Source organism: Psammomys obesus, unplaced genomic scaffold (assembly GCF_907164565.1).
Source record: "Psammomys obesus unplaced genomic scaffold, mPsaObe1.curated_primary_1811, whole genome shotgun sequence".
In the NCBI taxonomy this organism is placed as follows: Eukaryota; Metazoa; Chordata; class Mammalia; order Rodentia; family Muridae; genus Psammomys; species Psammomys obesus.
The window spans coordinates 1,330,045-1,346,827 of record NW_026589137.1 but is presented as its reverse complement, the minus strand read 5'-3'; the positions used below and the strand labels follow the sequence as shown (position 1 = coordinate 1,346,827).

Sequence of the window (16,783 nt, the reverse complement as noted above, 5' to 3'; positions counted from 1 at the left end):
TGAACTCAGTGCCTAGCTCTTCGGCTGCCTGCCCTGGATGGAAGAGCGTCCTTGCCAAGCCACAGAAGAGGACAATGAAGCCAGTTCTGATGAGACTGGATAAACTAGGATCAGCTGGAAGGGGAGGAGGACCTCCCCTATCCGTGGACTTAGAGAGGGCATAGGAGGAGATGAGGGAGAGAGGGTGGGTTTGGGAGGGGAGGAGGAAGGGGACTACAGCTGGGATACAAAGTGAATAAACTGTAATTAATATAAAAAATAAAAATCTAATAAAAATAAATAAATAAATAAAATAAATGTTTAAAAATTAAGAAAAACAGACTTGTAATGGTTTAATTGCTACTATCCAAGTCTGTAATTGGATTATTGCTACCATCTGTCTTTGTTTTTTTTTCTCCCAGTTGATGCAAGTCCAGACATTTCAAGTGAAAAGATTCTGTTTACTAGGTTGGGGATTCACACAGCCTATTAAAACCCTAGAAAGTTTGTTTAAGACAGGGCTCCTTACATAGCCCTGACACCCCTTGAGCTGGTGATGTTTCTGGTTCTACTTCCCAGCTGCTGACCTCACAGGGAACACCACTATGCCCAGCCAAGTGCCTAGAACTTTAAAATTTCTATCCTCTACTTGCCTAGGAGTATGACGTTCATACAGCAAGCATGTTCATGGATGTGCCTTCGAAATTAAAGAGTTTTTTTGAACACTCATCACAAATTTCTTTTATGCAAAAGTTCCTCTGACATCATTTGAAACATTGTGGCTGCCTGAAACCAACTTCACATACACATTGGAATCCAACTTGAAATCCAACTAGAAATGAGATAGGGTAACAAGAAACTGTCAGCAGTCCTCCCTCCGAGTTAGTGAGTTCCTAACTGACTTTTATTATCTAAGTTGTAGTTTTGGATTAAAATTTTTTCAGTGGTGGCACACAACTTTAATACCTGCACTCGGGAGGCAGAGGCAGGCAGGTCTCTGTGAGTTCGAGGCCAGCCTGCTCAATAGAGCAAGTTCCAGGACAGCCAAGGCTACACAATGAAACTCTGTCTCAAAATAAACAAACACAACAACAAAAAAATACAAACAAATGGAAAATTCTCCAGTGAACATGTATTACTTTTACAATTATAGAAAATAAGAAATTCTCACAAAAAGCAGCTTGTTTATAGGAAGGCTAGCATGGCAGTTGACCTTAACCGTTCTTGGGTCACACATTCTTTTGAGATTGCTGGAAGTTCCAGACCATTCTAGAAGATTGAAGAATTCTCTCCAGTCATAAAGCCTCAAGATTCCTATTCTATGCAAGTGCTCTGTCACTGAGCTGTATCCCCTAACTCTTTTCTGTACCTAGAGTACAGGAGGCTTCAAAGGAATCAAGCCAGAGGCTTCTGGGTAGGGCTGAGAGCCCAGCGAAGCTTAGAACTTGTATCAGTTGAGGAAGCCTATGAGCACCCAGTTCGGATTTTCCCCCTAAAATAGGGCATAGCAGAGAAAACAGCAAGGAGGCTTGATTGGGGGCTTGGAGTGGAGGCAGCAGTGGATGTTGTTAAGCTGATAATGAAAGCAGGACTCTGATGCACTGACTCAGAGAGCATGACAATTATGTCCATCTAGTGGAAGATTGTATGAGGGAGGAGATTCAGAGTATCCTTAAGGACAGTTAGTGTTTTCTCATTGGGATAGCCATTCAGTCAGTGCCATGGGCAGAGGCCTGACGAGGTCCCCAGTCCTCATGGTAGTTTGCAGGAGGTGTGGTGGGCACTCTGCAAAGTGGAAGTGCTTAGGGAAGTGCATGGGGACTTGTCTGTTGTAGCAAAAGCCTTTCTTGTTCTCTGAGCATATATGACTGTACTTTGGAGTGCTTTAAGCTGGGGGAAATCAGCAAATGTTCTTGTGCATATTCCGCATGCAGACTAAATGTGAACTCAACAGGGGGAGAGAGAGAGCAGGAGGGAAAACAGAAAAAGATTGATTAATTAGGAAGAAGCCTATCGAAGAAAAACACTGCAACCAGTATGAAGGGACTTTTGCTTGAAACATAATCTCCCTCTCAGTTTTAACTCAAATGTCCAAACTGAAACCATTTCACAAGTTCCTACTTGCTTTCCCTTACGAGTTTTCTATACAACTCTAATGAGCAGTTTTCCATAATTCAGTGTATTGGTCCTGGAAAATAGAGATAGTAGGGCACATTTTCATGCTATGCTGTCATTTTATGGATTAATTTCCATTATGATGGACCTTCTGGATTTCAGTGCATAAATATGATCAAAACATCTGTTCATGTTATTCCCTTGCTTAACAAAATAAAAACAAACAAGCAAACAGACCTTTGCTGGCTTCCTATGAAAACAGTCCAAAGTTATTTTCTCTCCTTTACTGGGGTACACAGCACTCTCTGTATATCATATCTGTTGTAGAACCCCACCCTCTGGCCTTGATATGGCCCTTGCTGTATTAAAATCTGAGCAGCTGGAATTAGCATTATGAGACTGTCAGGAGCTAACATTCCCTCACTGAGCAGAGGGAACGCTACTGTGTCTATATAAGAGAAGTTCCAAAGGCCCTGCTTCCCTCTTGCAGGGTATATAACTAACAATTGCCAGGGATAGGGCTTTTCACCAATAAGTTGCCCCACACTCCTTCCTGTAAGTAACTCCAACTGAATTCATTGATTCACCAAGCTTGACTTGGGTGGAATCAGTTTTCTGTTCTGTCATTGATGCCCTATTTGAAATAAATTTTCTTCAAGTTTATTTGAAATAAACTTACTTCCATCCAGAAAAAAAAAGTTAATATGGTACCATCCCAACCCTTGGCATGTCTCATCCTAGCTCTTTGTGGAAAAGTGTGGTTGTGTGCCCCTGTACTTCATGAGGTCACTAAGAGCTCTGTCTGCATCTTGTCCATCTTTCAAGGGTTCGTAGCTCACTGCCTGGCCTATGGCTGATGCTCAGTGAACTTGTGTGACTAAGTTCTCATTTTGTTTTATAAGTGCCCTGGAAGAATTTTCTGGGAATGGCTGACCAGAAAGCCTCACTTTTGTAGCAGATTGGCAAGCAAAACTTTTGCCTGAGCTGTAGGATCTCCTCACACATTAAAATCTAACTATGCTAATGAGGTTTTTTGTGTCTCTTAGGAGAGACTGGAGGTTTTTACCTTTTTGTATGTACAAGGAAGCAAACTGGGTGGGGTTATTTTTTTATGTCATAGCTTTCTTCCTAGTTTTTGTTAAATTCAGCATAAAAAGTAATTAGGTTTCATCATCTCTCAGTATGCTTTAGGTGTTCAAGCTTCAAGGTTCATAGGTCTTGACCCATAATACTTCAGGTCCTCTTTCTTTTTTTTGTTGGTTTGGTTTTTGTTATCTCAATACAAGCAAGAGTGATCTGAGAAGAGGGAACCTTAATTGAGAAATACTCCTATCAGATTGGCTTGTAAGAAATCTTGTGGAGCAATTTTCTTGATTAATAATTGATATGGAAGGACCTGGCCTGCTGTGGGCGGTGCCACCTCTGGGCAAGTGGTACTGGGGTGTCTGAGAAAACAAGCTGAGTGAGCCGTGGGAAGAGAGCCAGTAAGCGGCTTTCCTTCATGGCCTCTGTTCAATTTCTGCCTTGACTTCTCCATGATGGACTATAAGATAAAACAAATCAAACATAGTAGGAGCATATTTAAGTTAGACTAAAATGACATGGGTGTGACTAAATCTGCCCAGGTGTGTGCAGGTCAACAGGGTAGCAAAATACAGGGCCACACTGAGGCAGGTGTACCTATTGATAAATATGATTAATGTGGATTGGGTCACTGTGTCCTGTAATATTGTACAAAGAAAAAGGAAAGCTCTCAACTTTTTACAGATGTAAACTTAAGAACAGCCAAAGGTACTTTGTGTTTATTTCTTTAGATAGTTATTACAGTAGGGTATCTTGTGTAGTGATATAGACTTCTAGTATTGGAAGCAGTTCACAAAAGGAAAAAAAAAGGTGGAGTCATTTTAGTTAATGAGTAGACTCAAGATGACCAATTATAGGAGAGACTAAAGGATTTGTTACAAGATGCCTTTATGTCCTTTTCAAGGTTTGTTCTCAAACTGGGGCCTTCCAGAAACAAAGTCCATTATCAGAAACAAATCAGTGAGATGGACAGACCTGTGGTGCAATCTAATGTGGAAAATGATGTGTGGCTGCACATTCTAAAGTGTAAACAGTTGTGTTCAGATGATGCTAAAAGGACTTCAGGTGTTTAGTTTTTCACTGACTGTAAATCTATGGAATATTTGTACATTTGAATTTTTTTCTGCTGAAGAATGCAAAGTATGTCATGGCTTTGTATAAAAGTAAGGAAAAAAAATCAGTGAGAACTTTTTTTTTTTTTTTTGAGACATGGTTTCTCTGTGTAGCCCTGGCTGTCCTGGAACTAGCTCTATAGATCAGACTGTCTACACACTCAGAGATCTGCCTGCTTCTGCCTTCTGAGGGCTGGAATTAAAGGTATTCACCATCACTGCCTGACTAGTTAAAACATTTTTTTAAGGTCAAAACTAGCTTTGAACTTCTGGGATTACATAGTTCTTTCTCAGTTTCTCAAGTAGTTAGCACTGTTAGATGTGAGTCACTGTTACTAGTGTGAAGTTTCTTGGAGTTTTGCATACTATGGCAATCACAAACATAATGGCAGGTTGAAATTAGTTGATAAGCATAGAATAAATTGTTTGTCATAATTGTGTATGTCTTGAGAACTTGTTCAATTCTTTTTTTTTCTGGAAAGTTGGTATATATTACCAAGGTGCATTTTTTTTCCTATCAATAATGGTGTGTTAAGAATGAAATTAGTATTCCGCTAATTGTCATCCTTTCTATTCAAGCCCCACTGTTCATTTGCCCCTCTCCTTGTTTTACTTTTGAGTCATTTAAAACTTATTATTACAAAGTGAATACCAAGCCAGGAGGAATTGAATCCAAATCAGCTCTTGCCTGAGAGCCAGTGGATTGTGTCAAGTTATAATTATTGGGTACAGTGAAGTTTGAGACAAAGAGTTCATCAGAATTCTGCTTACTCCTTTGGAGAGAATATGGACTATTTGCATAATGTCTGAGTTGGCAGTAAAGAAAACATTTGTTAAGCAAGCATGAGCCTCTTCTAGAGCATGTATACAGTCCTTTCTTTAGAATAAAATAAATAGCAAGTCAACTTGGAAAAGGGAAGTAATTTCACATTAAAAATTTCCTGTGTTAACGTTCTAAAATTGCTAAAAAATAGGGAGGAGCAGGTAGGATTATTTTTCCTGCTTGTCTGTATGTTCAGTTTTAAGTACCTTTGAAATCCCATTTTGTTGATTCTTAGAGTTGTAAGTCATTCCTTAATTAAAGCTGGAAACTGAAAATAGTTTCTGAAGACTGTGCTCTTCTGACCGCCTGGGTGGCCCTTTTGGCCTGGAAACTTTGTACCGGAAGACTGGGCTCTTTGTGTAATGCAGCTGGCTAGCCCCAGGAATCACAAAAGCTTCTGGCTTTGGAATTCTCATGACTCTCTGCTAGGTTCTGTGGAGAATATTGAGATGAATTAGATATGGGTCCCTTGCCAATATCTTACTTTTTTTTTTTTTTGGTACTTTGATTCTTCCCCCACTTGAATCTGCCAGCTCCTTTTCTCAAAGTAAAAGATGCAAGGTGTTAATCCCTACTCATTGAAGACATGCTAAATTGGAAGCAACAGCCTAGAGATGCAAAACTCCTTATTCAATTACAATGTAAGCTCTACCAATCAGCCATCCTCAGCATCAAAAGAATAAGAAGGGAAGGTCTCACTGTGGTATACATCTTTAACCCCAGCACTCAGGAGGCAGAGGCAGGTGCATCTCTGTGAGTTTGAGGCCAGTCTGGTCTATGGAGCAAGTTCCAGTATAGCCAGAGCTACACACAGCGAAACCCTGTCTCAAAACAAAACAGAACAAAAAGAGAACATATATCTTAGTCAGGGTTTCTGTATTGCTGAGATGAAACACCATAACCAAAAAGCAAGCTGGGCAGGAAAAAGTTTATTTTGCTTTCACTTCCAGATCATAGTCTATCATTGGTGGAAGTAAGAACAGGAACTCAAGCAGAGCAGGAACCTGGAGGTGGGAGCTGATGCAGAGGCCACGAAAAGGTGCTGCTTACTGGCTTCCTTTCCGTGGATTTGTTCAGCTTGCTTTCTCATAGAACCCAGGACCACCAGCCCAGGGATGGCACCACCCACCATGGGCTGGGCTCTCCCCCCACTGATCACTAATTGAGAAATTGCTTTACAGCTGTATCTCATGAAGGCATTTCCTCAATTGAGGCTTCTTCCTCTCTGACTTCTCTAATTTGTATCAATATGACACACAAAGCCAGCCAGTCCATTATGCTTCCATGTTTTAGAAAATCATGAAATGTAAAGTCCACCTAGGGAAACAAACCATAATAGGATCAAGAATAAAGAAATACTAATTATCTTTTGAGTATAGAACACACAATCTTATGGTGCAAATTACGGTTAAGAGCAATGACTCACTGCACGAATATGAGGCATTCAATCTGCCTAAACCACACTTTTATCATCTTTAAAACAAACATTAAAGAAAAGAAGAAAACCTCTCAGGATTTTTGAGGGAGTTAAAATAAAAGGTGTATAGTGCTCAACTGTGTGCAAAATGGTGCTGAGTCTATGAAGCAAAGTACAAGGCATCCTTTCCCTCCCTGCCAGGTGCTTAAGAATTTGCTGAGAAAACTAAACCACGATGTAGTTGGGTGCCAAAGCAAAGCTGTGTACAAGTACATACCACAATCAATGGTAAAAATACTATGGGTTAGAGAAGAGGCAGGTTAGGTTCTCTCAAAAATAGTGAGAGGTCTAGGGAGATAGCTCAATAGGTAAAGCACTTGCCACACAACCATGAGGACTTGGGTTGGAATCCCCAGCACCCACATAAAAGCTAGGCAGGCATGGTGACCTGTCTTTAAATCTCAGCCCTCTGAGGTTAAGACCTGGGCTCCCTGAGGAGCTGGTGATCCAGATGAGCTGAACTGACTCGGTAAATACAGTGGAGAATAATCAAGAAAGATGCCTGATATCAACTTGGTGCCTCTACATGCATGTGCACCTATACTGCCACACACGTGTGTCCATATGCGAACAGGCATAAACACATGAACACACATACATAAGAGTTATAAATTGGTAGAATCTCATTGGGGAGGTGGAGTTTTGTTTGTTTTTTTTTTCTTTTAGCTTGTGTGTGTGTCGCTAAGAATTTCCTGTGTAATCAGCTTGGCCTCAAACTTGTAATGTTCTTGCCTCAACCTCCCAAGTGCCACCATACCTGGCTTTCGTCTACAGTTTATGAACATAGGTAGACATGCAGGAGTGATCCTAGACTGCATATTCTCGCACAATGAAAGCCTTTTGATGGAAATAAATGGTAATAGATGGATTTCCATATTTTTGTGTATAAAGTGGTTTGTGCCAGTACTTTGGTAGATGGCACTAGCCATTGGAAGGTATGGCAGAACTGCAGGAGCCAAGTGTGGCTTTTAAAAAAAGACGCTTCTAGGATCAAGTCAGATGTCTTGGGTTTATCTCCTTCTGCAGTAAGTTAGGAGCTTCTCAAGGGCAACATCCAGTTCTTTTTTTGTCCATATCACCAGAGGTTGGCAGGGGTCTGGCCCTTAGTAGGGACAAAATAAATGTGACACACACTGAACCTGCTTGGTTTTCCCTCCTGTCAGAAATTGCATGCCCCAGTGGCCATTTTGAGCACAGATGGTTATTTTAAGATATTCTCTAGAGACAACACTCAAAACTTCTCTTGAGTGGCTAAGAGGAAGAGAGAGCAGAATGGCAAAGGGGAGGGCAGAAAGTTCTAAGTGAAGGGGGTAGAGGAACAATGGGACGGAGAAACTCATCTCTTTTTGAGTATGGTACATCATTCTTCATACTGTTATCTCCCATGAGAGAAGTTCAGTGATGCACAGTACTTTATGTTTGTGGTCCTAGCACTTGGGAAGGTTGTCATGAGTTTGGGCCTGGCCTGGGATACCTAGTAGGTTCCAGGCCAGTCTGGACTACAGAGTAAGACCCTTTCTCTCTAAAACAGCAACAAAAGAACAAAACCAATAATCCAGATGCCACTGGTTTCAAAACCACAAAAATGACATTTTGGATAAAGTAATTGTCTTAAGACAGTTGTTGCCATGTTCTTTCTTGAACTGAAACGTGATGTGGAGAATGGGTTGTTGTTGGTGGAAGGTTTGGAACTGGCTCCATGCCTCCCTCATTGCTAATCTTTCTGCTTTCCTCCCAGTGTGATAAAGAAGGATTCTATGCAGCCAGTGCTCACTTTAGGCTTACAGAAGAAACATTCTCTGAATTCTTTACAAGAACTGGTTTCTAAAATAGAAGATGTATTGGTAAAATCATGACCTTTAGTGTAGTACCTTAGCAGAAGTAAGTCTGGCTGATTTTGTTTTGTTTCCAGAGAAACATGAGGTTACTTGTGCTTTGAATTTCATTATTGTTTATTGTTGTTATTGTATACACGAAGGGTGTCTCTCTGTCTCTGTCTCTGTCTCTCTCTCTCTCTCTCTCTCTCGCTGTGTGTGTGTGTGTGTGTGTGTGTGTGTGTGTGTGTGTGTGTGTGTAAGTCAGAGAACAGCTCTGTAGAGTAGGTTTTAGTTCTTCCACCTCGAATGAGTTCCCAGATATAACTGAGGTGGTCACACTTGTGTGGCAAGTGCTTCCCTTACTGAGCCACCTCTCAGGCCCTTTCATTGTGTCTTAAATGAATGAATTTGTACTTATGTTTCTAATGATAATATATACAGACTTACTAGCCATGCGTGCTTTCAGAGACCTCCAGTGATTGCAACTGTCAGCATCAGTGGTTGCACTGTCTGCTATAATGCATGCATGCACGTATTTACATATTTTAGGATTACAGACATGGTATTTTACACATATATAGCTAAAATGATGAGAGATCAGCACATTGGATGTGCAAGAACTGCCACAAATAAGAATGTTCAATTTGTAATGTTGTGGATAGACCCCCAGTTGGAGTCCATTCTTTCTAGTCTTTTTGCCAAGAGGCCTATTGCAGCTGAATCTATACTGATGTCTTTCCTGTTTTCCCTGTACTAAAAATGATAAGATGTTCTCAGTTTGTGGAATGGGACATTTCCTAGTTTTAGGATTTATACACTGAAGGCTATTGAGAGTTCCTCTTAGACAGCTTAAATGATCACAAAAAAATGTACTACATCTCAAACCATTGAACACTGAAAGTTTTGACTAGAATTAGGTAAATGGTGATGTATTATTCTTTACAGGAGTCTCAGAAAACTTTTCCATGAGTAAATACATCTCAATGGAGATGTTTAGAATGGGGATTGAGCCCAGGATCTCATAATAATCTAGCAAGCCCTTATCACTGCGCTTCATCTCCAGTCTCAGTGGACATATTTGTTTTAAGGATTGTAAACAGATCTATCCAGTTTGTGAAACACTGACAAGAAAAGGAAAAGGATCAGGAGTAAGACGATGTGGTTTGGGGCTGTAATGCAGCTTAGTCCTAGAGCACCTGCCTGCCGTGAATAAGGTTCCATTTCCAAAATGGCAAAAAGAGAAAGAATCTGAGCTTGAGTGGTGGTAATGGTGATTCTACTGACATGAACAGAAGAGCCTCTGAGCGACTTCCCTCATGTATAAAGTTAAAATGATAGTAGTTTATGCATGGACATGATGGACTTTCTTTAAGATCACTGGGATGCAGATGCAAGTGTTTTCTTAATGTTCCACAGTGATCTTTAAATGATGGGAATTTAAAAAAAAATACTAAGACTACTATTAGCAAGCTATTTCAAGGGAGCTTAGGAATCAGGGAATGAGAATTTTGAAAGACAGACCACTTTGTTTTTCCCTGGTGAAAACTGAGTAGGATCCAGATTTAGGTTGATGGTTTTCTTGTCATGCTTTAGGAAGGCAAGACTGAAACATTTGCTCACTTCACTCTTGGTTGTATAAATGCCTTTGCCTTTTCTTTAACATTTGCAGTAGGGCCTTGATGTTACTTGAATGATTGGTAAAGTCTTATTATAATGCAGGGCTGTGTTATTAGAAAAGCAATCTTTGTAGGTTAATCATTATACAAACTAAAAGGATAAATCACAAACATAAATGAAAAATCTATTTTTTTCCTTTCTTCCATTCCTCTTTCCTTCCTTCCCTCCCTTTCTCTCTCCCTCCCTCCCTCCCCTTCCTTCCTTCCTTCCTTCCTTCCTTCCTTCCTTCCTTCTTTCTTTTCTTTTCTTTTTTTTTTTCTTGAGAGAGTGTCTCTCTATTTAGGCCAGGCAGGCCTGGAACTCATTGGATCTGGCTGGCCTCAAATTCATAGAGTTCCACCTGCCTCCACCTCTCTAGCACTGGGATTAAGGGCATGCTCAGCTTTCATCTTTTAAATACTTAATTTAAAATATTTTATTGAACATTCATACATGCCTATAATGTGTTTTGATTAAACCCACCCCACCCCCCTGAAAAACCTAAGTGTAAAAGAGCTTTTTGTTTCATAACCATAGGAGTCTAATGATATGATTAAAAAAATAAAAGAAAAAGGCAAACTCATAAAGGTTATAGTCTAGATTGCTGGGAAGAACCAATATTAAATCATGATAATTCCGTAAGTGCAACCTTTTCCTTGTCTGATGACTGAATCCCATTAGAAGGGAAATGTAGGGTTTCTGTTCCCTTTTATTTTTTCTTTCTCTTTTTTGTTTCATAGAGGTGAATCCTTGTTCACAGGTCTAGGTCTTCTCTTAGAGCAGTGGTTCTCAACCTTCCTAATGCTGCGACCCTTTAATATAGTTTCTCATGCTGTGGTGATCCCCCAACCATATATTTTTTGTTGCCACTTCATAACTGTAATTTTGCTGTTGTTATGAATTGTAATGTACATAGCTGATATACAGGGTATCTGTTTTATGACCCACAAAAAGGTTGTGACCCACACACTGAGAACCACCGCATTAAGGGTAAGCATTGTGGTACTCAGTTACTCTAATTTTTCTAATATACGGCTACTTGTGCCAAAGGAAATAGAAATGAAGACTCAGAGGCAGTTTGAAATGAAAGTAAAACCCTCTTTTTATAACTGTAGTATATTTATATGATTTTTAAAATGTGGGGATATTATTGATTTTATTTTTAGAAGGCATATAATTTACATGTAAACACATTCATTTTTGGTGTAGCCTTTTTTATATTACTGCGACTTGAGAAAGCCAAAGGAAGAGTTTCTTTTTGTCCTTTCGCTAAGGTACTTGAAACAGTTATGTGTGAAATTATTATACAGAGAAGCTAATGGATGCTAATCCAACAAGTTACACATTGAATCTGATGACTAGTTCTATCTTATTTTTTAAAAAACTCTGTGGTATTGAGGATTGAACCCACAGATTTTTGCATACTAGGTAAGTGCTCTACTATTGAGATATATCCCAACCCCCCTTTTTTTTCAACAGTTTTTTAAAGACAGGGTCTCAGTATATAGCCCTGGCTAACCTGGAATTCACTATGTAGACCAGGCTGGCCTTGAATTTAGAGTCCTGCTTACTTCTCCCTTCTGAGTGCTGGGATTAAAGGCACACCCAGCTCATTTTTAAACATTTAACAAACACACACACACACAAAAAAAAAACATGGAAATTGTACATAATAATGGTGCCATGTAATATTAAATTATGTATATTTTTAAGTCATGTTAAACATATTTATGTCTTCAAATATGTCATTTCTTTGTGGTGAAGATTTAATACATTTTTAAAAATTCTTTTAGATTTATTTTATTTTTTTCTGTATGAGTGTTTTGCACTGCATGCATGCCTGGTGCCCAAGGAACTGGTGAACCTCTATATGGGTGCTGAGTATTTTTAAGAACAAGTACTTTTTTTTCTGAATTTTATTTTTTTCTTATCAGTTACATTTTATTAACTCTGTATCCCAGCCGTGTCCCGATCCCTCATTCCCTCCCAGTCCCTCCCTCCCTCTCTCATCTCCACCGTGCCCCTTTCCAAGTCCACTGATAGGGGGGACCTCCTCCCCATTCATCTGATCCTGTTTTATCAGGTATCTTCAGGACTGGCTGCAAAGCTCTCCTCTGTGGCCTAACAGGACTGCTCCTCCCTTGGGGGGTGGGGAGGCCAAAGAGCCAGTCATTGAGTTCCTGTTAGAAATAGTCCTGAACAAGTACTCTTAACCACCCAGCCAACTCTTTAGCCACCATTTAATAGATCTTAAATCTTTATTCAGTTTCTATCAATACAATTTAAGTAATTTCATTTCAGTAAAACATCCTTATTAGAAATTATTAACATATATTGTTCAAACAATTAACATGTAATTGTTTAAAACAGTGTATCAAGACATGGCTTTAACTGAATCTGAATATCTTAAAGTTCATTCTGTAATTAATGCTTGGATGCCTGTCATGCACAGTGAACAAACCAAAGCTTTTCTTTGGCTCTGATACTAGCAGTTCACAACTGAATCTTGCTGGAAGGGAAAGGTGGGGCGCTAGTCCTTTCTTCCTTTCTTCTCATCGAGATGCAGCTTGAATCACAGGCCTAGGTTTTGTACTGTGGGAGGCTTCCTGCCTTGGAATAGTCAGAGAATTAAAAATAGATCATGGTATGTTCAGTGAAAGAATGATAGGCAGGTAGGTAGTGGAGGAATTTAAGTTCAAGACATTGTATGTTAATATCTTTGTGTATTTCTGAGTGGGGGAGGGACTGCATGAGAGAAAGAATGAGACCTATGGTTGACTTTTGATTCTGAAGATAAGCAGATTATTTTACCTGAGTTAAGCCCAGGACTTCCTCAACTGTAATATAGGGGAATTGACTATACCCATTTCATAGGTTGTTAGAAGCATTACATTGGAAAATACATAGAAAACACTTAGCAAGTACCTGCTGTATAGAAAGAGCTCAGAAGCTATTGGCAATTGATGGCCGCGGAGCAAGGGAGAGTTGGTTTCCTTCAGGGACATAGGCCCTAAGAAGCCACCCCACGCTCTAGAAGAGGGTCTCACACCCATGCACATATAGGCAACACTAAATGGATTCAGTGGAATTTTAAACAAGAAGTTGAGAGAGAGAAGAGGGGAGGTAGGAGAAGAATTGGAAAGGAGAGAATGGGTATGGACTTCATCAAAGCACATCATATGCATGAATGAGTACTAAATACAATCCTTTAAAAGAACTCATTTGGTGCTGCTATTATTGTCATTATCATCATCTTCTTCATCATTAGTATTACTACTACTATCATACTATGTCATGTTATGAGTTCTCATTTTTTATTGACCCTGTTCCTTGTAACATGAGCCTCAGGCTGGGGCCCTAGTATCAATGGCCAGCTCACTTAGCACTCCAGCTAGAGTCCACAGAGTTTGCCTCCTGGAAGCTCACTCTTTCCTGTCCTGTCAGAAGGATTAAGCATCTCCAGGACTCATGCTTGCCATAGAAAACCTGGAATGTAGTGCACTCTTTGGATTGTGTATCTGGCATAGAAAGGGAACATGAGGTTCCATGTTTTCTTCTCTTTAGGTACACAGCAAATATGTACATTCACTAAATGACTCACAGGCTTTTAAATATTAAATAATATGCCACTTTTATTTACATTCAACGTATTTTTTGTAAGACATATAGATATATAGAAAGTGATACTATTTCTTTAAAATTTTTATCCACAGCAAGGAGGAGTGTGATTATGCATGTGCTTAGTGTTCACATGTGTGTGCTGTGTGTGTGTGCACTTTTGGAGAAGGTTTCTCATATTAAAGTAACTTTATGTACTATTAGTTTACTAATAATAAACTAAAGGGGTTTACTATTAATAAACCCCTTTGTTTATTTTTCGAGACAGGGTTTCTCTGTGTAGCCCTGGCTGTCCTGGAACTCACTACGTAGACTAGGCTGGCTCAAACTCACAGAGATCTGACTGCCCTGCCTCCCAAGTGCTGGGATTAAAGGAGTGTGTCACCACCACCAGGCAACAATCACTTTTTTTGTGTGAGATAGTGTACCTTTGCTACACAAAAAGGAATTTCTGTTTTCTGAGAGTCTGACAGAAAAAAATTTTTCCTTGTCTCTTACAAAGGAGAAGGCCAAGGTCATTGAACCCCTGGACTATGAGAATGTTATCACCCAACGAAAAACGCAGATTTACAGTGATCCCCTCAGAGATCTGCTTATGTTCCCCATGGAAGACATATCTGTGAGTACACAGTGCTTTTTAAAAGAATAGCCACATAGACTTGGAAAGGGGCAGGGAGGAGACCAGGGAGGGAGTGCGGGGTTGGGGAGGGAATGAGGGAGCGGGATACAGCTGGGACACAGAGTTAACAAAATGTAACTAAAAAGAAAAATAAAATTAAAAAAAAAAAAGAATAGCCACTTTATTTTCCAAGCCAGTTCCTAGAGAAAGAACATGGTTTCTTTTCTAGATCTCCGTGATTGGTCGTCAGTGCAGAACAGTGCAGTCTACTGTACCAGAAGATGCTGAAAAGAAGGCCCAAAGCTTATTTGTCAAAGAGGTAAGGGGCTCAGTGTCCAGCCAAAGGATATTTGTTTCATTTTTCTTTTCTTTTTATTATTTCTCTGTGTTTTTGCCTGAATGAGTTTAGGTGAACCATGTGTGGGCAGGTGTCCATATAGTCCAGAAAAGGCCATTGGATCCCCTGAAACTAGTTACAGACAGTTGTAAACCACTTGATATTGGTTCTGGGACCAAAACCTGGGTCCTCTGCAAGAGCAGTACATGCTCTTAACTGCTGTACCATCTCTCCAGCCACCTAGCATATGCATTTGGCATTAAAACAAACAAACAAACATTTAAACATCTGTGAAGTTCAAATTTAGTTTATAAACTAGTGAAAGCACTTTTTACTTTATTATAATGGGAAATAAAACTACTAAACTTAATTAACTTATGTAAGAAGTCTGTATGATGTGAGACTAAAGCTTAAGTATTTATAAGTAGTGCATAGGATTTGTTGTTGGCATTTTTTCTTGTAGATTTGAGTACTTCTTCATGGACTTGAAGTCAGAGTTTTCAGAATGACATACTAATTAGGGTTTTGTTGTTGTCAGTTCGCTAGATCAGTAGTTCTCCACCTTTTTAATGCTGTGACCTTTTAATACAGTTTCTCATGTTGTGGTGACCCCCAACTGTAAGATTATTTCATTGCTACTTCACAACTATAATTTTGCTGCTGCTGTGAATCATAATGTAAATATCTGTGTTTTCTGATGGTCTTAAGTTACCACTATGAGAGGGTCATTCAACTCCCCCCCCCACCAAAAAAAGAGGGAGGGTTGTGACCCAAAGTTTGAGAACCACTGGACTCAGACTTGATCCCCAAGGGACAATGCCCATACCAACATAACTCAACTTATTTTAGAAAGTCTGTGGTGTTTTACCAGATTTTGGTTGGTTAGTCTCTGATGGGGACTTGCTATACAGCCTAGGCTGGCTTTAAATTCATGGTCCTTCTTTCTTAGCCCTCTGGATGCTGGGTGTTACAGGTGTGTGCTGCCATGCTCAGCTCTACCAGACTATAAAAATATTTCCTTGTATTTTTTCCTATGATTTCTATTTTCTTATAGTGTATTAAGACCTACAGCACAGATTGGCATGTGGTGAACTATAAATATGAAGACTTCTCTGGGGACTTTCGGATGTTGCCATGGTAAGTTTAGACGTCAAGGAAAATAGAATTATTATTTCATCATCATCATCATTATTGTTATTATTTGGTTTTTGGAAAAATTTTCTGAAACACTTGTTATAATTTATAATAACTCAAACTTAAAACAATAAGGTATTTGGCTCCTGAAATATTTTGACTAGTTGAGTATGTTTTCACTTTGCTTTATTGACACCCTTCCAAGTATATGTGAGCTTACTTCCTTTTGTGGATCCATATTGACTACAGAATAATCTTTTGTTCATTCTGGAAAATATAGGGAACCTTTTTCTAGTGGTTTCAGTAAAGAAGTTAGAAGGTCAATTTGGCAACTGCTGATACCCCTTGGGTGCATGGAGGGGAGAATCTCAGTGAAGTTGAAGGAATGTCATGAGAACACTGATACAATAGTCATGGTTCAAGTCTGCTATTTACTAACTGGCTGGGTCTGACTCACCTAATCAACCTGTTTTAACTTTCCCATCTCCACCATTTCTCCTCTGCATGAGTGCTGGTCTCGTCTAGGAAATATGGAAAAAACAAAGTAGAAACAAGACATCTGTGCAGCCACCTATAGCTTTTAAAATCATTTTCCCAGGAAAGAAATTACTAACATTATCAGGCTAATTTCTTAAAGCAAACAAATGGGAGAGCCAAAAATGACATTGTGTTGCTTTCTGACCCATGAAAAGATAAAGTTCTGCTACTTCTAACAGCCCTGGCCTATGTTCCTTAGCAACTTCTGCTCTTGTTGATACCTACTGGTCTGTTTTAACTTTGCAGTTGACTGCATATGTGGAAGTCCTTATATATAAATAATTCAGGGCTGAGAAGGTAGCTTAGTCAGGAATTTTTGCTTAGCAAAAATCAAACAAGCAAACAGAAGCTCTGCATGTTTACTCAGGAGTAAGGTTTGCATTTGAAAAGAAGATAGTACTTTTCAATCTCTTGTTCTGCATTTTCTGGTTCTCCAAAAAATGAAATTGAGTTCTCTAGCTCTTGTTTGTTGATGA

General features: G+C 39.4%; 1 protein-coding gene across 1 annotated transcript in view; it reads left to right on the top strand.

The window, feature by feature from the left end:
* Dock11 (dedicator of cytokinesis 11) overlaps window positions 1–16,783 on the top strand; it is a 210,185-nt gene that overhangs the window by 38,131 nt on the left and 155,271 nt on the right. The window contains exons 2-4 of the mRNA XM_055604932.1: window positions 14,183–14,299; window positions 14,529–14,618; window positions 15,691–15,773. Coding sequence (XP_055460907.1) covers window positions 14,183–14,299; window positions 14,529–14,618; window positions 15,691–15,773 — 290 coding nt within the window. The remainder of the gene's footprint in view (window positions 1–14,182; window positions 14,300–14,528; window positions 14,619–15,690; window positions 15,774–16,783) is intronic.